At 22.7% G+C, this 22239-nt stretch overlaps 2 protein-coding genes across 2 annotated transcripts; both read left to right on the top strand.

Annotated features, from left to right (window-relative positions):
* The first annotated feature begins 4126 nt into the window (after positions 1-4126).
* LOC132928728 (putative mediator of RNA polymerase II transcription subunit 26) lies at positions 4127-13630 on the top strand. The gene is made up of 4 exons (XM_060993587.1): positions 4127-4414; positions 5657-5847; positions 9670-9952; positions 13008-13630. The coding sequence occupies exons 1-4, from the start codon at positions 4216-4218 to the stop codon at positions 13613-13615; spliced, it is 1281 nt and encodes a 426-aa protein (XP_060849570.1). The 5' UTR covers positions 4127-4215; the 3' UTR covers positions 13616-13630.
* A 2096-nt stretch (positions 13631-15726) lies between these two features.
* LOC132929664 (ejaculatory bulb-specific protein 3-like) lies at positions 15727-21742 on the top strand. Its single transcript, XM_060995173.1, has 2 exons — positions 15727-16212; positions 21099-21742. Exons 1-2 carry the CDS (start codon positions 15942-15944, stop codon positions 21323-21325), a joined length of 498 nt encoding a protein of 165 aa, XP_060851156.1. The 5' UTR covers positions 15727-15941; the 3' UTR covers positions 21326-21742.
* Positions 21743-22239: the final 497 nt, after the last annotated feature.

Genomic DNA, 22239 nt, shown 5'->3' with positions numbered 1-22239 from the left:
TTGTAATAAATGTATAGAATTATAAATCTAAGTAATAAGTATATGTATATTATTATTTAATGTTTTAATCCTAGTTTCTTCTAAATTATGATTTGATTCTTAGGTTTTTACGGTATTAGTGAGTAATTTAAATCATTGAAATTTAATATACACACAATACATTATATATAGTCATGTAACATCATAACTGAGTTTTAATAATAAATTATTATTTTATGTACACTATATGTTTGTATATTGTAGTTGTTCAATAATTATAGATGAAGAACTCGCATATTATATAATGATGTACTATTGAATTGATGCAGCATGTAGGCGATTGCTGGTATATCTTCAGATAGCACTATTATAACTCATAATTATTATTAGAAAAAATTATAGATTGCTTGTTTATGATTATTAATTATTACTTATAGTAATAATACTTATTAGTATAGAATTAAAATTTAAAATAGAGTCTGCTCTTTCAATCATATACAATATTATATTTTAGTCATAAATTGCGTACCTATACGGCTATACCATATGCATATTATACCTAATATATATTTTTTTGATTTATCCCAATTTAATTTGAAATAAATAATTGTTTAAACCATATTCTCAGATAATTTTTTACAATTGGTTAAATTTACCATTACATTGACACAATATAGAAAATTTACAGCAACAACAAATATTCAGGTATGATAGATATGTGAATGATTTCATTACTTAATTATTATATATTTATATTATATGTGTACGTATTGTAATTACCAATTGGACTTGAAGTTAATTTTATAGGCTTGTTGGTTGTAGTGTCATGGTTCTAAAAATAATCCATGTAATATATGTGTAATTGTACTCGAACGAGTTAAATAAAAGGAAAGCGTAAAATCAAGGTCTTACTTCACATTACGTCTGAATAAAATATATGATTATTATTAAATCCGAAAATGTTGCATTTATATTTTTATTATATTATTAATATTTAATTATAATAACAATATATATTTTTACCATAAATTATCAACGTACCTGTGTAACTTAAAACATCCTTCTGTAATTACCGTAAACAGTAAAAATAGAGTCATAGTAATAAATAGATAATATCTTAAAATAAATCAAAAATGTCATCGTGTATAATAAAATTCATAATAGGTAATATAATATACGTACAAATTTTAAGTTCACACACATTTTTTTTTTAATATTATATAAAAATAATATTAACAACGTTATATTTATCGTTTAAATAAGTTATTTTGTTAAAATTTGAATTTAAAATGTCTATAAAAAGTAATTGCCTTTTATTTGTATGAACATAGTAGAAAGTTTATATTAAATTTTCAAAACTAACAGACATGAAAAGAAAACATTTTATAAATTTCTCACTATTAAATAGTTTGAATATTTTTGTGATGTTGACGAATTTTACTAAATTTTATCTTGAAATTAATATAAAAAAAATTTTAAAACGACTTATGTGGGTTTTTGTATTAAATGTTCAAGAATTTTGACTAAATGAATAATATTTAATTTACATTTATAGAAAAAAAAATGTTCATGTCTATAAATAGCTTATAAATAGTTTAAATATTTGGAAAATGTTATCATAATATCATATAATGAAAATTACAATATAAACAATACATTTAATGAAAATTTCAAGTATCTACTGTTATTTATTTTGAATTATAACAAAATTTAAAAAAAAGTTTGAGGAAAAATAATTATTTTATGGATAAATATCGAACGTTGTAAAAATTTGAACTTCAAATATTCTTAAAAAATTAATTTAGCTTTCCAATAAAATTATTTTTATGTATAGAATGAAACTGAATTGAATTTACATTTTCAAATCTTAAGATATAATAACTCAAAAATGTTTATGAGTTTCTAACTATAAAATATTTTTTTTATTAAAGTTAATCAAATATATAATTATTAGTATAATAATATAAAATGCACACGTGTGACGTGTCTTGTTAATATTAAAGTAACTAAAGTAAACCATTTTTCACTTAAAATCATGTTTTTAAAATGTATTCACCATAATCATTGCTTTCAAAGTTTTAAATATTATCTAACATTACATTATACTACTATTGATTTTAAATGCTTTACTATAATAATAATAATAGCAATAAAACTCAGCTAAGGCAAATAATTCAAAATAAGTGCCAATATATTTATCACTTACTAACCAGTTGCTGTATATATTTCTGTCTATAGATATTTTATATTAAATTTAAAATTATTATCTTATATAACACTGGTCTTTTAAGTTATATATTATAATAAGTAATGACTGATTAGAATAACAATAAAATAGATTAAATTAAAACTGGTTGAAAGCCAAAATAAAATAACTTTTTAATTTTTATACATTACTATAGTTAAATTACCTATCGCAGCTGGGCTATAGTTAAAATAAATAAATAAAATAGATGAATAATTATAAAAATATACATAAATAATTATAAAATATCAATAGTTTTAAATTTATAAATTATAACTTAATAATGCAACATGTTTTTATTTAGAAATAACATAAAAAATAAAGTGATTTTACTTCTATAGTTTTAATAATACTCAAACATAGTTATAGATATCGGGTATACAGCAAATATTTCACCAAAAATGTTAATAAAAAAATTCAGGAATTAATAGAAATTAGAAAACTCACGCTGATGACGACGACGACGACACAACAGTAAACGTATGGGTATTATAGGGATCATGAATACGTGTGTGCACACGACAGGTAGTGAATGTCATCGCTACGTAATTACACAAAAAACTAAATATTTCTAACTTTTTAATTCATAATTTTTTTTAACTTTTCTTATTAAATGGTACAATATACACTTGTATTTAAAATAAAAATTACACAAATTAATTCGGGTAACTTCAGATGTAGCTGTCCAAATAAATCGTCTTACGTTTTAATAATGTATGAAGATAAAGATAAAGATACAATATAAATATGTATACTTAATTTCATACAATATTATTAATTAATATTTATCCATTTATGTAAGGCTTTAGTATAGCTTAAGTATTAGACCTAATAATACTTTTTTTTTCATTACAGGTACTTATTATTTAGACATATTAAATAATATTAAATAATATATTATTTAATTTTTTTCTTTTTAGTAATATAGACAGTGTAGTTTATGGTAAATATTATAATAATATAGATTTTATTATTTCTTACAAAATATACTCAAAGTTTAAAATAATTAAATTAAAATTAAAATTTTTTAAGTTTTTTGATGTACGTATAAAATTAATGTTGTTCTTGAGAAGCGATGTTTTGGGACATCCAGAAAAAATTACAATATTTATTTAAACTATGCCCTAGTTATATGATTAAATAAATAAATTGGACCAATGCTAGCTGTACCAAAATTCAATAATTCGATGACCAATATGGGAAATTACTCTTTTTTTGGGGATAAAAAAGTTAACAAATGTAATTAGACATTGTTGTAGCGTGTCTAAAATTGTATAAATTTTAAATTGAATATAATATATTTATTATTCTAAAAAGGCTGGTTTTAAATTATTTAATAGTTTTCAAGAGAATTAATAACACAATAATGGAGAAGGAAATCATACGTAAAGATATAATATAGGAAGTACCTTGTCGTTATTAAATTTTCAGGATTATTATAATAGTTCGTAACTTTTTCAATAATTTGTATTTAATATTATATTCAAAAAAAATCAAATGATTTTTACCATTTTATTTTTACAATCAATACATTTATATTTTAGGTAATGTCCATGAATTAAGAATCATAGTAAGTAGGTACATGAATAGATTAGGCTTTGTTACGTTTATTTAGGATTAATTTTTTATTTATCCATGTGTGACCGGAATACACAATTTCCAAGGTGGTAATATTTACTACCATATTACATTGGAAAGAAACTAGGTACGTCTGATATTTCTGATATGTATGTCCAGTTTAGTGTTGTACAAACATAACATAGAGGGGAATTCCAAAAAATATTCGATTCGGTTCGTTTAGCACACTAACGAGCCCCTGTAATATGTGACGTCATGGTAAAATATGTAGATATTTTTTTAGCATTGAATTGTGGATTGTGGTAGCTATATATAATGGAAAATCATTCTCTTCAAGTTACAATTCATTTCTGAACGCCATAAGACGTTTTTTTCGCTTTTCAGTACAATACACTAAAACGTAATATAACAAAATGATCAAACTTCTTCTAGCAGTTGTATTTTGCGTCGCTACAACGATGACTGTGGTCCAGACTGCACCGGCTAAATATACTAATAAATACGATAACGTAAATATCGACGAAATTCTGAACAACGACCGCTTGGTCGCCAGCTACTTCAAATGTTTGATGGATACAGGAAAATGTACACCAGAAGGCGAGGAAGTTAAACGTAAGTATTTACTTATTTTTTAAACTTGCGCATTGATTAATTATCCACTAACGGCGATGGGCAATTATACTTCATAAGTTCAAATTCGAATCAATCGAAGACCGTTTATTGAGTTATATAAGTACATTAATAGACACTATTAAAATATAAAATAACAATATTTTAAGAATTTTCTATTATCTAGAATTTATTAAACTATTAAGACAACATTAATTGATATGTTAACTAATATAGTAATATACATATTTATATTACCTATTTATCTAACCTTCCCAATAAAATATTTATACTTGTAAAAACCAAAATATTTTTATCTTTTTTGATCTATGCACATCAAAGATATAGCATATATTGCAATAAACGTTATTATTTTCTTTCATGATAATTTATTTTTATATAAAATAATTTTTACATTAATTGTTATTGTTATTCATTTTTATTTAAAATACAAAATGCATAATTTGGTTTCATGAATTTTTCATTAAAAATATAATAATTATACTTGACGTACCTATAGTTATACGTAATTCATGTTACATAATATTATATTAAAAGGAAAAATAATTGTTTTAAAGAGATAAGTATAGTCTACCAATAGTGAGTTATGTATTTACGTTGTTACGTCAATGTATTTTCTACTGAAACGTGAATAAAAAAAACATCTTAACTAGTTATTATTGTATACATTTTACGTACAAAATCATAAAATAATTGTGTTGTAAGATATTCACCATAAATAAGTTGTTTACAGACGTAGGAGTTAAAGTTCTGAATGCAGCATTTGCTAATACATTTCAATATATGCCTCCTGAATTAATGGGCACTATAGCGGAAATGCATGGGGCAATCAACCAGGCATATCAAAAAGAAGCTGATCAATTAACGCAAAATAATTAAATTAAATTACGAGATATCATTTTTATACGTTACACAATAATATTTTTTTTCTGTTTTTGTCTTATCAGTTTTTAATATAAATATATTATTATTTTTAATAAAATATTACACGTGGATTCATTTAAAAAAGGCATCTATTTTATGTTAGGTTAATTACTCAATGCAAGGTGTAATTTTTTTTTTTGATCTTAAACCTTTTCATTATTTTAGATCGGTTGCAAAATGTAACAATAAATTCTACATAATATTGAGCTTAAAAAGCATAAATTATTTACTATATGAATATGTTTATGTTATCAAATATATTGATTAATATTTGACTTGTATAATATAATATGGTTACAGGATTGTTACCAGAAGCAGTAGAAAATAAATGTGCAGACTGTTCTGAAAAACAAAGACTGGGTTCTGAAAAAATCATTAAGTTTCTATTTGAAAAGAAAAATGATATGTGGAAAGAACTTGAAGCAAAATACGATCCTAAAGGAACATACAGACAACGTTACGCGGAAGACGCAAAGAAATTGAACATTGACGTTTGAATTAATCAAAAAATAATATAGTAATATTGTGTTATTTATTTATAATACAAATGAGCAATGTATTTTTTTTTATATATAAAATGGCACATCTCATAAATACTCTTATTTATGCACGCATTTATAAATAATTCTTTTATACAATACTTTATAATTTTTTTAAACAAAATATTTATTATTTATACATAAACAAATATATATATGAGATAATATCAAATTTTTGTGTTTATTTTTGTCATTATTCATTATTGATAATTAGTAGTAGGTATATATTATTTATAAAATACTTTATAGGATTTTAAAATTTTGAAATTGTCTTTAGTGTGACAATATATATATATATATCATGACCTTAGTTGTGATATCACAACTTAGAACACACTATTTTTAATAACATTTACAACTATTTAATTGTTATATTAATTAAAGTATTAAAGCATAATATGGGAGAGAAGAGAGCTTCTAGGACTTGGTCCATTCATATTATATTCTCAAAGTTTTACTTGTTTTATCTCTGGCTATATAATTATATTAAATATTAATTATACATTCACTTATATTTATAAACTGAATAAAAAAGCTATCGAGAATTTTCCGTGGTAATAAGTACTGTTTATAAAATTATTGATTGAAAAGTTAACATAGACCATACTATAAAAGGTTCTTTTTCAAAGTTTTCTGCTGTAGCTTTTGAAATTATTACGTAAAATAACAATGTATTTTTGAGATAACTTCTCTTTTATATTTACCCACGTGCCAGGGGTCCACTTATTAAATAATTAATCGAGGTAAAATCATACATAGTATGTATAATAAAGCAGTTATTGGATGGGTTGATGATGAAAGTATGGCCTGTGACCAAAACATGTTTTCGACAAATCAAGTTTACAAATTACTGAAATGCATATAATGTGTTGTAGGTATAACATTTCAAGGGCATAAGATATCCATTCATTATTATTTCAATAATAATAATAATAATAATAAAAAAAAACTAAACGTCACCAAAATTTAAGTTTGGAGGTTTCACTGTAAAATGTAAACAACACATTTACTATATTGTTATTTTTTAGGTAATATACTTTTGAATTTTGATTTAATTGATTATCTTAACTTTAAGTAGATAAAGACTAAATAGAGTTACGTATGTTGTTGACGACTGAATTATTTTTTTCTTTAATCTTATAAAATGATAAGCAAACTACAAATTTGTTTTATGCTTTAGTTAATATCGAGATTATATACATTTTATTTTGAATTTTTTAGAACTTCCAGCTATAAATGCATTTTTTTTTGTTATACGCAATTTTTGATATTTTTAAAATTCAGTTCATATAGTATAGGACATTTTTTTGTAATTTTGTACATTGTGATACTTCATTTTTCTTAAATTTTAAACTTCAAAGACAATTTTTGAATTCTTGAAAATATTAATTATAGTATTATTATTAAAGATTTTTTACAGTAGCCATATGCTTAATTAATATCGATTATTATAATTCTATATTGAATCATAGTATCGTACAAAAACACAAAAATACTCACTCGAATATATAAAGCAACTCGAAAAATCTTAATAGATTTATAAATTTTTATTTACGATATATACATATACCTACATAATATATATATAATAATAATTTTAAAATCCAAATTTTTGCAACTTTTTTAGTTAATTTTGATGTGTTTTTTTAAATTATTAAAATCCTGTATCTTTAGTAATGACAGTAAAAAATATATTCATTATTAATATCGAGTGGACTTTCAAAGTATTAAGGTCTATGATAAAAAATGAATATATATTATAATATACTTAAACACACATATTTATACACTTCATAGTTCATCCTATAAACCATTAAGTTTTCCAATCGGTGCTATTTATATTATTTATTTTACGTTTTCACTATTACCAGTATCATGCAATGATAGTTAATATGTTTTATATATTTGTTAGTGAACTACCCAGATGTCAAGACTTATCTTAATAAATAATAATACAATATTAATTATAATTTAATATTTAAGCCTAAATAAAAACACTACCGAAAAAGAGTACACAAAAGTATTCATTTTATACGATAACTATCGTTTTAAGCTATTCCATCGTCATAGCACTAAGGAAGATATCTTAGAAAAATGAAAAATAAAAAGCATACTTAGTTTATACAAAAAATTTAATCTACAAAAATTGAAAATCATTATATATAAGCTCCAATTAGATTGCATCTAAAGCGAATTATTAAACTGGTCTTTATTTATATTGTCTATAAGTATATATTTAATTATTTTAATGTTTAGAGTAATTTATTTATCTAGGTAGTGTAATATTTTGGGTAATATAACTTGAAATAAGATAATCTATGTTCAGTGTACATTGTACTCAATTGTTGTGAATATTTATGAGATTCATAATTTTTATTATTAGTGTTTTCATGAGAAAACTAGACAAATAATTACTTAAGGTATAGCAATAGTATTTTCATAGCACAGAGTCTAAATAAGTTATAACTTATAACTATAAAAATATTAACCTTCTCTAACTAGAATATTACAAGCGTAGGTATTCTACTTGTTTGTATTATATATTCATATGTATAGTTCAACATTTATAAACACTATTATTACTATATTATAGTATTATAGTAATGTTAATTCACGTAGAATCAATGCCCAAATTATAAATACAGAATTAATATCAATTATGGAAAAAAAAAAATTGAAACTTATTAAATATGATATATTACCATAATAAATTATTTAATAATCGGAAAAATAATAGTTAATTAAAAATAAATAATAAATAAAAATTATTATTTTTAATAACATAAATAATATTTAATATTAACTGCAGTTTAAATTAATTTACTTTTCTAATAAATATTAACCTTTGTTTATAACAAACATATTTTATTAATTAGGCATACTAGGGAAAATATAAAGCATAAGGCTAATATCATGATATAATATATATATACATATGAGTATTATGATTATACATCATAAATTAATTAAAAAGGTTATAAGTTATAAGAATTCAATTAATTATTAAACTTCATTTGATTTTATCTTGTGTGTTATTATTAGTTCAAGAAATATTTACATATATCACTGTATTATAAGTATCGTGGTATGGGCGTATGGCCTTATGTACTAAAATATTTCATAAAAATATGCACTTTATAACACTATTATTGAAGTAGGTGGGTTACTTTATGACACAAGGTAAATGTAATTCTGAAGAATATTTAGTTGTTAGATTTAAAAACCATACAAATATGATAAAAATAATTTAATAATAATTACAGAAACAAAAGTACTTACTTGGATCGTTTATAACAATGTACTGAACAAGAATCTACAAATATCCATAATCTGTTAAAATATTATAGTAGCAGTTAATTCGGTCAAGGAATCTTATGGAAAATTCGTTTTAGATACGCCGTGAGAATATTTCAAGGTTTTTTTATTTTTTTATTTAATTTTACTCTCTTTTGAAAAACATGCAAAACTAAATGTGTAACAATTAGAAGGTTTGTTACATTTAATGCACTTCAAGAATTCAAATATGTCTTAAAAATAATGATTTGTAAACGTTGTGACACATAATGAATGTTATTAGTTACCATATTCACCTATTTAATCGAACATTTAAATCAAGTAGAGTTTCGGTTAATCAGTTCCGCATTGTTTCCGTCTTCAGTGAACTATGAAACCCAAGTGTATTAAGAGGTGACTTCCGGATAAATCAGCTATGTTTAAAAGTACAGCGTATCTATCGATAGATCGCATAATTAATCTTGATCACAAGAATAAACTATCTATCTAACTGCTATTTCAAACGAAATTATTCTATTGTCTAGAACAACCATGTTCAAGTTGGTCTTCATAACGATTATTTTGGGTTTCGTGTCAACGGTGCAGTGCGGTCCAATGCCACAATATCGGATAGACGGTGACCAAAATCAGAGGCAAGAAGAACAAAAACATGCGATTGACCACTTTACGACAAGACTGGTGGGAAATTCTAAAATTCGCGAAAATTATCTAAATTGCTTTTTAGATAACGGACCGTGCAGTCCGGAAGCTAATAATATTAAACGTAAGTATACAATAGATCATTAGAATTTATTAAAATAGTTAAAATAATAGCATTAAATATAAAATACATTTCTGTATGTTTTGAGTATAAGTAAAATTATAATACCTACAATACGTATAGTGATTACCGGTTAACAGTAACGATCAATTACACTAATTATTTAAAGTATAAACATTTAAATTTAAAATATATTATTATTCGGAAAATGAATCATTAAAGAAGGAAACCTCAAAAAAATCCCTATAAAAAATTCACTATAATACATATCCTCTAACATTTTTCATTAATATTTTTTAAATCATTTTAATAACTATTTATATAATTGATAGTTCGGTATATTTTTTAATAATATTTCATATTTTAGTTATCTATAATTAAAAAAAAAAACAAAAGACAATATTAAGTTGCCATTAAATTAGAACTAAAAAAAAATAAAACCAGTAAAAGTTGTTAACAATTATTTCTTATATCTATATTATATTATATACGTATCCTAATTAATTAAATAAAAATGTGTGTGCAATTTTCAAAAACCTGGATTTATAAGATTCTGAGTGGAGCAATGAGCATATTGGTTTTACAATGATGTGTTTTATTAAATTTTTAGTGCATCATAATTCATCAAAAACTTTAGTTTGTTGAATAAGTAAAAATTATTCAATTTTAAATTTTGGGAATGCTTTCTGGTTAAAAATTTGATCTTGGTATTGTTGGTACTTATTTGGTAAAAATACTAATATTTTTTATACATAGGTAATGATATTTTAAAAATGTTTTGATTAATTTTAAGCTATTTATACCATGATTTTTCCCTCCCCCTAATATGTTAAGTACGTGAATACAGTAATTTAATATCATAATATATAATATCTATATGTAAATATTTTTTTATCAAAAACTAGTTCAACATACCTTATAACTAATAATAAAATAAATTACAAACAGTAATATAATATCCTTTGAAATATATGAAGTGCTAGGACACAGTTTTTATCTAAAATTGTTTATCAAATATAATTATTTATCATTGATTTTAAATTTAACTTCTCAGGTGGATAGGTCACTGTAATAGTGGCTCAATGACAAGGTATATACGGAACTTTCTAAACGACAAAGCGAGTTGAACCTTTTTTTTTAGTTACAACAAAATTAATTTTATTCAAAATAGATATACCATAAATAATAAATATCACAATTTTTCAGTAATTTTTCTACTAACATATGTTATTTCTGGATGTCGGATTTTTACTTTTCAATGAGAAAATCACAATCAATCTTTTATAATTACTAACTAAATTCAATTTTCAGCATTTTTTTTAGTTCACAACTATAGTTTTATACGTTATAGCTTTTTATTTGTGCGTAACTACAAACAATTTTATTTTTTAATATATAATACTACAATTTATCTAACTAGTACAATAAAACTAACAATCTAGGAGTGACAATTGTAGTAAAACAAAAAAAAATTAATTAAAAAGAAAAACTGTTTTTAACCAAAACAAAACTGTAGATAGATATAGTTTTTTTTATTGAGAAAGGGAGTTATTAATATATTTCTTCAAGTTTTTAAATATTTTATATTTTTTCATTATTATTTGATTTAAAAACGTATAAATGTATATACATATAATGCATTTATTTGTGCCTCTAATACTCTTAAAATATGTAAAAAATAAATATATAAATTTTAAATAAAAATTGGTGTTATCATAGAATTAATGCAATTATATAAAAATACATAGATGAATTAAATTGTTATACCAATTCTGACTAATTTTATTTTTAATTAGCTTTGAGATAATATGTATAATATATTATTAATTGTTGTCTTAAGTTTAAATGTTTCCAAATTACCTCTTTTTTGACTAATGATACTAATACTTGTCATTTCTATTCAAGCTATTTTAAGTTTTTCACTTTTTTTACGCGATTCTTTCAGAGGATTTTTTTTAATACTGAATTTGATTTAATTTAAAAAAAAATAAAAAGTTCTAAAAAATTACCTCGGTCTATGTTGTTGTTAAATAAATTGTAAGTAGCTTCAAAATTACTAGTTCCGCGGTAAAAAAAGTCCTCTTTTTTCAATTTTTTTTCATAGTTTCAATAATACGGAACATTATTTCTCACCTATTTTTCACTTCTACTTGTCTTTAAGATATAATTAGTCCATAAATTAAATGTTTAAAACATAATTGGTTTTTAAGCAACATAAAACTATCTGTGCAATTAGAATAATTTTTACTAATTTCATATTTGTCAATTCAATGATATAGATCTTTAGAATTTGTTTCTAAATCGTATTTTATTAAATGAGCATTTTATTATGTTCAATATTTTTAGAGAATAAGAGATATACCGAACAAAAAAACGAACTTTTTATGCTATTAAAATTTAATCAGTTTCGTAATACCATATTTTTGTTTATACATATAATTTCACACGATTCGTCAAATCCTTGAGTTGGGTGCGATAAAAAAAAACTTAAAGTTCATTATGGTTTGGTTTTTTAAACAGATAATTATTTGTTGAGTTTTTTCTTTAATCTTTTTAATTTGGCAAGATAAATATTATTCTCGATAATTTTACTGGAAGTTAATTTGTTTTCAAATTTCTCAAGGAAAATAATAATTATATTAAATTGTAGAGTATTCTCAGTTGCGTTAGAACTCGATTCAGTATTGTTATCAATATAATATATATTTTTAGTTTGATTTTAAAACATAATATCCTACATAAGACCTACTCTTTAATACATCGCTAAGTAATTTCTTTATTCTCTCTTAATTTCTCAGCATTTTTAATCGTGTCTTTTTTTTGTTTCTGGGAAAAACCTCACAAAATCGAATTTACGTCACTGAATCAAAATATAATACCTGTATTTAGCTATACTCTATACTTTTGTGATATTTATTCTTCATATGCATTCAATGGTAAAATATATTATTATACATATGTATTAAACTAATTGTATAATTGATTATAACTTATAAGGTAAAATGTTCGATATAGATTTATATTACAATAAATTTGATTAAACCCACCTTTGTCGTAGCAGGTATGGTTCCCGAAGCTATCCAAAACGAATGTGCTCATTGCACTGAGTTACAAAAAAAAGTGATTGAAAAAATGATGTGTTACCTGAATAATCACCAACCAGATATATTAAAAGAAGTAGCTGCCAAATTTGATCCAAATGGAGAATATATGAAGCAATTTATTAACAACTTAGAGCGGAATGGAAATGATCAGTTTTTGAATCCACATCTACATCAATACCAGCCACAGCAAAATCCAAATCAACCACAACCCAATCCAAATCAACCACATCAACATCAACCACAACCTAATCCAAACCAACCACATCAACATCAACCTCAACCCAATCTAAACCAACCACATCAACATCAACATCAACCACAACCCAATCCAAACCAACCACATCAACACCAACCGCAACAAAATCCAAACCAACCACAGCAACATCAACACCAACACCAACCACAACAAAATCTAAACCAACCACAGCAACATCAACACCAACACCAACCACAACAAAATCCAAACCAACCACCGCAACATCAACATCAACACGAACAGCATTTAAAAGCAACGGTAGTAACAACGGCACCTATATCTTATACGGCAACTCAAAAACCTTGACTTTATAACTATTAAAATTATTATTGTGTATTTGTGTACGAAATAGAGTTAAAATTACTGTTATTTATTCCACAAGGAAATTATAAATTAAACGAGTAAGAAAAATATAAGTATATGTAATGAGTAATAACGGTTATTTTTTTCCGTCATTAAACTATTATTTTGAAAACAAAATCTATATTTATATTTAAAAATAAAGATGAATTCAACATATATTTATATAACTAACGCAAGTATTGAAAATGGAAATACATATTTTATAATGAATTAATTATTATTAACTGTATGATGAATAATTTTGTACAAAACATAATTAATTAATATTACATAATTGTTTTTAATTTTACCTATTTTAAATATATTTAAATTCTAGTAAATAAAAAACTATATTTTAATCAATTCATATATTATTTAAATTATATATTAATGTGATTTAAAATATTTAATAATGCTAGTATCACAAATAGTAATAAAAATAGTTAAAAAATTGTATATTGATTTTTATTGATTTTAAATATTTTGAAGTAATTTTTAATAAATACAGTATTGCACTACTTTCTAAGTATATATAGCTAATGTAGGTGTATATAAACAATAAATATATAAGCATAAGATATTATTTTTATGATTTTGTCCAATAACTATAGTAAACCTACTTAAGTACCAACATCCTAGGTACCTAATTTAAAATAAATTAATGAATCTAAGTAGTTGATTATTATAGAAAAATAAACAGTTATACGCTGAATAAAATGATTATCTGTTGAATTATTTATTTTGTTTACAGATAATATATTGACTGAAATTAATTATTATTTTTATAAAAAATTGTTATGAAGTTATGCAATTTATAATAAATATATCACATTTCATGCATATATTTATTATAATACATAAATGTTCAAGGAATTCAGCTACCATGTTTTACAATAATCTGCTTTGCTCTTATCTGAAGTTCCTTGAACATAAAGATAGTTCAATGATATTTCAATCGTCAGCGCACTATATGATTCGTTTTTTTAATTTTATTTTTCGCTTATGACCGGTTTTGTGCAGTTGTTTCATTATTTAAGTGGGGTGTATATTATGCACCATTATAAAATATATCGAAGATCGATATATTAATTTACTTAACGATTGAAAAAAATATGGTGTTATGATATTATTATTTCAAATAGCAGTTTTAAATTGAAATTTGATATTTTAAAATTTCTATATATTTGTATGATATGTAAATAACTTATACAGTTATATGTTATTATATAGGAGTGTAAAATACAGTTTTCAGTAAATAATTAATTATACTTTGATAAAATAAAAAAATATGTATACAAGTCATACAATAGAAATATTGAAATAGCAGCCATAGTTTATATCAAATTGGTATAACACAATTTAAAGCAATATCCTTGATTGTTATATTAAAATAGGTCCTACAGATCTTTTAATCTTAATTTATTTTTTATCTCTTTAGTTACTAGTTTTATTAACACACAAGTTATAGATTAATACTTTATTTATTAAAAACTTAAATTATAATAAACAGTTATATTTTTATTGTATTTTTATAATTTATGTCATATTAATAAAATGTTATTCAAAATGATTAATGAAAGTTGTTAAATTACATATGATTTATAATTAGGATATGTTATAAATATATAAGGATCAATTCGTTATAATAAATTAAAATGATTGCTGAAATTGAAATATTTTTTAAATAATAAGCATATTATACATTTTAAATTTATTAAAGTATTTATTATAAAAAAAATTACTGAATTTTATGTAATACCAATTAAATGAAAACTTAGGTAAACCTCTACGTCAAGGTTTCATTAAGATCTCGCTCACAAAATCAATATTTTATATAAACTTTTTATACATATAAATATAATTTACTTGATGACGTTCACAATTGAACTACATATTTTTGAATGGCTTGCGACCGAGCTTCCACAGAGTACAAATGTATGTACATTTATTGATATTAGTTATCACTAACGTCGGGAGATGAGCGGGTGAAATAAAAAATGGCAATCTTGCGTTCATGTTTACGCAGAGGATGACGGTGACCTTGATATGGGCACGTTTTTTTTTTACTACGTTTCCGTTTCACGTTCAACAACAGACGTCCTTAAGTGCGAATCGGTTGAACTATTCCATCGGTCGATCCGTTACTTTTACACTAAATCCCATGTTAAACAGTCGTTAGAACTTAATACGTACACAAATAGAATTAATAAAATAAAAATAAAAATATATTAATAAACAATTGTGTTTATTTATTTAGTTTTATAGACGATTTAATGTAAGTACAGCACACATGAATTTGTTTACGATTTTTTGTTATTTAACCGTGATGTGCGACACTCAAGTCAAGCCGGCTGCGAGCGCACAAAGATTGCAGAGTGTGAACCAAAATGTGACACCAGCCATCGATGGACGTAAAACCATCAGAGAAACGTCAACATATTCAACTCGATACGATTATATTGATATTGAAGCTGTTATGAACAATGAACGAATTATAAAAGTTCTCTTCAATTGTGTTATGAGCCGAGGACCGTGTACCAGAGAGGGTTTGGAGCTCAAAAGTAAGCTCTTGATAACATGAATACAGTTTTTTTAAACAATATTTATATTAAGTGTATAACGTTAATAACCAAGGGATCACTCAGTAATTATACAATAACCTAAATTAATTAGAAAGAGTAAACACAATTTAATAATTCATTCTAAAATAATTATTTTTATCTACACATGTTTTTAAAAACTGTTTCAAAATGTTTTCATATTATTTTATTTTGAAAAATATTTTAAATTAGGATTAAGATAAAAAGGTATTCGTAAATATATGAAATCAAATTAAGGTTTAGAGGACTATAATGTTTTAAATCGAATTTATATTCTTTTTTTTATTTAAATAATGAATATATAATTTTGGTTTTTTAATAAAAAAATAAAAACATTCTTATTTTTTTTTACGTAAATGTCAAGGTTTTTTTTTATTTATATACTCGTATTATGTACTGGTGTACTGCATACATTTTCGTATAATTTACTACAAGTTTAAGGCAGTCTACGAATCTGCCATAATAATATAAGTATTTAATTTAAAAAAATTTATTTATTTATTAATTTTATATATTTTTCGATTTTTTGATTTTATTATGAACTACTTATGATAAATTTTATATTTAATTTTTAAACCTTAAAAATAAAAATAAAATTGCACATTTAATACATTTTCAACTATAAACAAGATGAACATTTTCGTAATTTTGATGAATATTGTCAACATTTGAAATTCAAATGCTTATTAATAAATATTTTAGTTGAGTATTTTAAACACTTTTCTGTATTTTTTTATCAATTGAAATTTTTTCATTAAAATCAATAGAAATAAAAAAAAACTCAAATTCTATAAAAACATAAAAAGAGTCAAAATATTATGAAAATGTTATCATGCATAAAAAATTTATAGTTAGTGAAAATTCCAAGTATCGGTTATTCTTTTTTGAATTGCAACAAAATATCAAAAATCGTTTGAGGAAAAATAGTTATTTTACGGGCAAATATCCAATGATATAGAAATTTGAATTGAAACGCTCATGAAAAATTTAGTGTAAAAATATGAGAATTTTTTATTAAATTTCAAATCATAGAAAAAAAATACATTTTATGAAGTTTTAACTACAAAATAATTTAAAATTGTTCGTGATCTAACGAATTTCGTCAAAATTTTAAATTCAAACAATTGTAAAAAATATTTTGTACCTGCTTTAAATATGTCTTAATTGGTAAATAAAAAACTTATGAGAAACCTTGTATTACATTTTTAAGCATTTGACCAAACAAATAATATTAAATCAACATTTATAAAAAAAAAAAAAACTAAAAAAATAGAAAATTTCGAATATTTATAAATAGTTCAAAAAGATTCTAATGATTTTAAAAATGATACAATAAATCGAAATTGCTAACAGGAATATTTGGTGAAAATTGCATGTGTTTATGGTTAATCATTTTTGGCTTACATAAAAAAAAAAACCAAATCAATTTTGTCTAAAACTGGTTTTACGTAAAAATTTTCCTTTATTTTTTGTTTGTTTTTTCCGATTAATTAAAATATATTGGGAATTCTCAATTTAGACTTTTAGTACAAACTAGATCCAATTTTCTAACAAGAACTAACCCCATTGTTGAATATCGAAGAATTTTTTCAACTACTTATTGTGAATAAACAAAATAACACGCATCATTGTAAATTCGATAAGTATATCACTCAACTCAGAGTCTAAAATACAAATAATCTGTTAGAAAACAATGAAAAGCAATTGTCAAACATTAAATAAATGAAAAATAAACATAGAATAATATGACAACCGTGTTTGCTAACAATAGGTTTAACTTATAAAAATAAAATCACTCAGATTATTAACTCTATATATACTGGTATAGTGGTATGTATATATAACTCCTCAGTATAGTATAACCATATTATTATGTATGTTAGGTTTTGTTATTTATGTGGTTTTTACATCCTCTTAGGAAAAGTTAATTTATCGACGCGCCATAAAATGCTTTTTATATATGATCATTATTTTTTTGTCTACGAAGGAAGCTTAAAAGTAACTTAATTTTAATTAATTGAACTATTATATACTTTTATTAGCACTTTAATTATTGATTTACTGGAATTTTTTTTAATTATTCATTTTCTTTCTTTCAATTTATACTTGAACTTAGTGAGATGGAAAGATGTATATATTCAAAGTAATATACGGTTAATTAATTAATAAATGTTGTTAATAATAAATCAGAAATAATGTTTATTTCGGTATTAACTATATTTGTTACTTTTATTTATTAATGTTGTATCAGAAATGAATGATTATATATTAACTTAAATAATAAAACATAATATGGCTTATAATTTATTCAAAATTTATTATTATTTTTGCAATAAAAACACATTTAATCATATGCAAAATGTATGCATACATATTTATTTTCCATATTATACGGCCAAGAGTATACCATAACCATGGGCGTCCCCAGATATTTTTCCGGGGTGGGGAGGGGGGAATTAATTAAAAAAATTAATTAAGATTTTTTTATACATTTTATTTACTGTACATTATTATGTTTCATCATTATTACAATTAGGTATTATTAGTATACATTTTTATTCATAGAATATTATTTTGTTTCGTCATTATTACATTAAATTATTACAATTAGGTACAGATAACAGATAATGTTTTGGAAAACAAATTTAAAATTCTAGGGGGCAAGTGCCCCATCTTGCCTCTCCCCCCCTCCCCCGGGGACGTCCATGGCTATAACGTTTCTTTATTATTTAAGTTGATTATATGCGACTTTGATGGAAAAATAAATAAATACATTTAAAATATATGTCTTGTATATAAATAATAATATTTTTCTCTTTATGTAAATTATTAAAAGTAATATAAGATATAAAAATTGTTTATTTGAAAATAATCAAAAAATATTAATTGAAAAAATATATAAATTGAATTAATTATAACTTTTTTTGGAGTAGACTGTGACCTAAGATAAACATTATACAACTTGTATTAACTTATAGTGATTTAAGTTAAATATATAGACATATAGTATTATAAAGAGCGCCTAAGTAATATTTTTTTTAACTCAATCTAAACATTTGTTTAGCTCATGACATGAATAAGCTCAAAACAAAATGAGTTTTTGTAAAATATATTAATGTATAGGCCTAATTATTAAAAAAAAATTAATTATTAGATTCCATTAAAAGTATTTCTTAAAGTTATGACAAGTTTTAAAATTACAAAAATAATTAGTTTCTTCATAAGTTTAAATAACAAAAAAAAGTATAAATACATTAAATATAATTATAATATATTAATATGCAAAAATATAAATTTAAATGTTATTTTATGAACTTTTTATCTGAGTTTTTTAGAAGTTAAAAATATTTACAGAAAAATTTAAGACGCAATAAATAATTATTTAGCTTGTACCTAGAGAATAATATTTTTTATTATTTACATTAATTCCCCTCATTGCCAACCTAGCCTTTACCACATTGCCTGAAAACCCTCCCCGTCGCCTCAAATGAAAATGGCCACGTGACTTTATAATTAATATTTAACTAAAATAAATAAAGTAAAAAAATAAATATTAATAATATTATTATTAATTAATAAATTATGTTCATATTAGAAGTAGTGTCAATGGACGCTCCATTCCCTCAAGCCGTCATGCTAAGTAAAACTAAATAAATGTCAACAAAATTACTTATTGTATTATTTGTATACAGATTGTAAATTTTTCTATTTTAATAAAAAAAAGAAAGTGTACATTTAAAATATTATTTGAACACATGATTTAAACAAGACTCAGAACTACAGGATCTGCAGGATGATGAATATAAGTTATGGTCACAAATAATAGTAGTTGATTTTAGGAAAGTGTCACAAAAACTATAACGTCAATTAATTGATAAATTTTAAGTGAAATAAAATACACACCCATTTACAAAAATTCACGTCTTCACAATAGACCATTTAAAATACACCACTTAAAGAATTTATTCAACTCTTATTTGAGTCCAATATTCAAGTATCCCTATCATTAATATAAATAAGTGCAAAAATATTTTTATCTTCCACAAACAACAGAAAATCACATGCCCTTAAATACTTTTCCAAATCGTTAATAAATACCTATTAAATACTATTCACTAATATTAAAATTGGAGACAAGGCTAGAAAACTTCGATATTTCATAATTATCTTCAAGTGTCATTTAAACTAATATTTCTACATAAACTTTTCCGCATGCATACTTATTGTAATAATTTATTTACAGATTTTACGCTTTAAAAATAAGTAAAAAAAAAAAAAAAAACATAAACTAAGCCTTTAGTTTAAATTTTAGAATTAATATTACTATTTTTAGTCTTCAATGCCATAGTTAATACAGAATAAGCAACACAAACAAGATCTATTCAAGGAAATACTAATTAAATTTGAAAATATTGAAAACGCCTGACTAAACTTGAGTCGCAACACTAAATACACCTTGCACTAAATTACGCAATCCATAATACATTATAAGATAAATATTATTTCCATGGCTTCCAACTATAAAAAATATATTCCCAAAAGTGTTAATACTCTTCGATATAATGATTTATAACGTAATAAAATAATAAACTAAAAATATTTGTATTTATAAAAAAATAAATAAAACATATTTTCTATAATATATTAGTATAGTTATTAATTATAATATAATTATAAGTTAAATAAATGGGCGATTTCTACTTAAAAGTCAAATTTGTGTAACTACTTATATATTTATATATATTTATGCAGTAATGTTTTATATTGGTTCTAAATTACATATTTTATTATGAAAATATATACGTGTTTTATTTATTACGATTCATTAAATTGAAATTGTTTTATAGGGATTGTTCCGGATGCAATACAAACAGAATGTGCTAAATGTAATGAAAGACAAAGAAAACAAGCAGGAAAAGTTTTAGCTCATTTACTACAATATAAACCAGAATACTGGAAAATGTTGTTGCAAAAATTTGATCCAAATAATGTGTATTTGAGAAGGTATATGGCAGACAATGATGATGACGAAAAATTATCTCTTCAAAAGCTTAGCAACGATACTACTAAATAATAAAAACTTAATTTTTAGTTATATATTTTTTATTATAAAATAACTAATTTTGTATTTTCTTCTGAATTTATTTATATATTAAATTATGTATAATAAGTCAATGCACCTATAATTATAGAAGTAGTTTTTATAATACTTACTATATTATTTTCAAAATATGTTTTATGTAATTCAGTTATTGATATTATTTATTTTTATATACACATATATTTATATTTTTGATAGTTTTTATTTCATACACATTTTGTAAATTATCATTATTTTAAATTTCTATATTATAATATGCCTATTAATAGGTTATTATATTTATATAAGTTGATGTCTTAAATATTCATTTATCATTTTAAATTATATATATTGATCTTTAAGTTTTTTTAAACTGTGGTCTAAAAATAAATCATTTTGTGTGAATAAATATTTTAAATAGAATGTAATGCTTATCTGGCAATATGTACCGCAATCTATCGATATATTTAGTGTAGAGGAATTAAATATCTCTATTTTTCAAATGGATAATATTTTTTAGTCAAATAAGTTAGTTAAAGAATTAACTTTTGTGACTTAATTAATTAGAAGTTTTAATATTAATAGTATTTTTTATTTTTGTATAAAGTACTTATACAAATTTAAAAATCATTAAAAATATTGTTTTTCATATTATAAATCTTTATACTGTGTGGGAATTTATAAGCAATAGTACGTTTTTTTATGGATACTGATAGTGATAAATAATATATATATATGTACGAAGACTGCTAAAATTTATTTGAACAATTTAAAATGCACTTTATAATATAGTTGGGTACAATTATTACCAATATAAATAAAATTTATCTTGAAATAATAAGATGGAATAATGTAAATAATATTCACAAATATTCAATTTGAAGTAAATTAAAATAATTTCAATAATC

Source organism: Rhopalosiphum padi, chromosome 4 (assembly GCF_020882245.1).
Source record: "Rhopalosiphum padi isolate XX-2018 chromosome 4, ASM2088224v1, whole genome shotgun sequence".
In the NCBI taxonomy this organism is placed as follows: domain Eukaryota; kingdom Metazoa; phylum Arthropoda; class Insecta; order Hemiptera; family Aphididae; genus Rhopalosiphum; species Rhopalosiphum padi.
Note: the sequence above shows the minus strand (reverse complement) of the source record. Positions and strands in the feature narration are given on the sequence as shown.

Bases quoted from the DNA above. Each gene is read 5' to 3' on its own strand.
- LOC132928728 (XM_060993587.1), top strand. From the start codon at position 4,216: ATGATCAAACTTCTTCTAGCAGTTGTATTTTGCGTCGCTACAACGATG. The intron at 4,415-5,656 runs GTAAGTATTTAC...ATATGGTTACAG, and splicing joins AGAAGGCGAGGAAGTTAAAC to GATTGTTACCAGAAGCAGTA. The intron at 9,953-13,007 runs GTAAGTATACAA...CCTTTGTCGTAG, and splicing joins GGAAGCTAATAATATTAAAC to CAGGTATGGTTCCCGAAGCT.
- LOC132929664 (XM_060995173.1), top strand. From the start codon at position 15,942: ATGAATTTGTTTACGATTTTTTGTTATTTAACCGTGATGTGCGACACT. The intron at 16,213-21,098 runs GTAAGCTCTTGA...ATTGTTTTATAG, and splicing joins AGAGGGTTTGGAGCTCAAAA to GGATTGTTCCGGATGCAATA.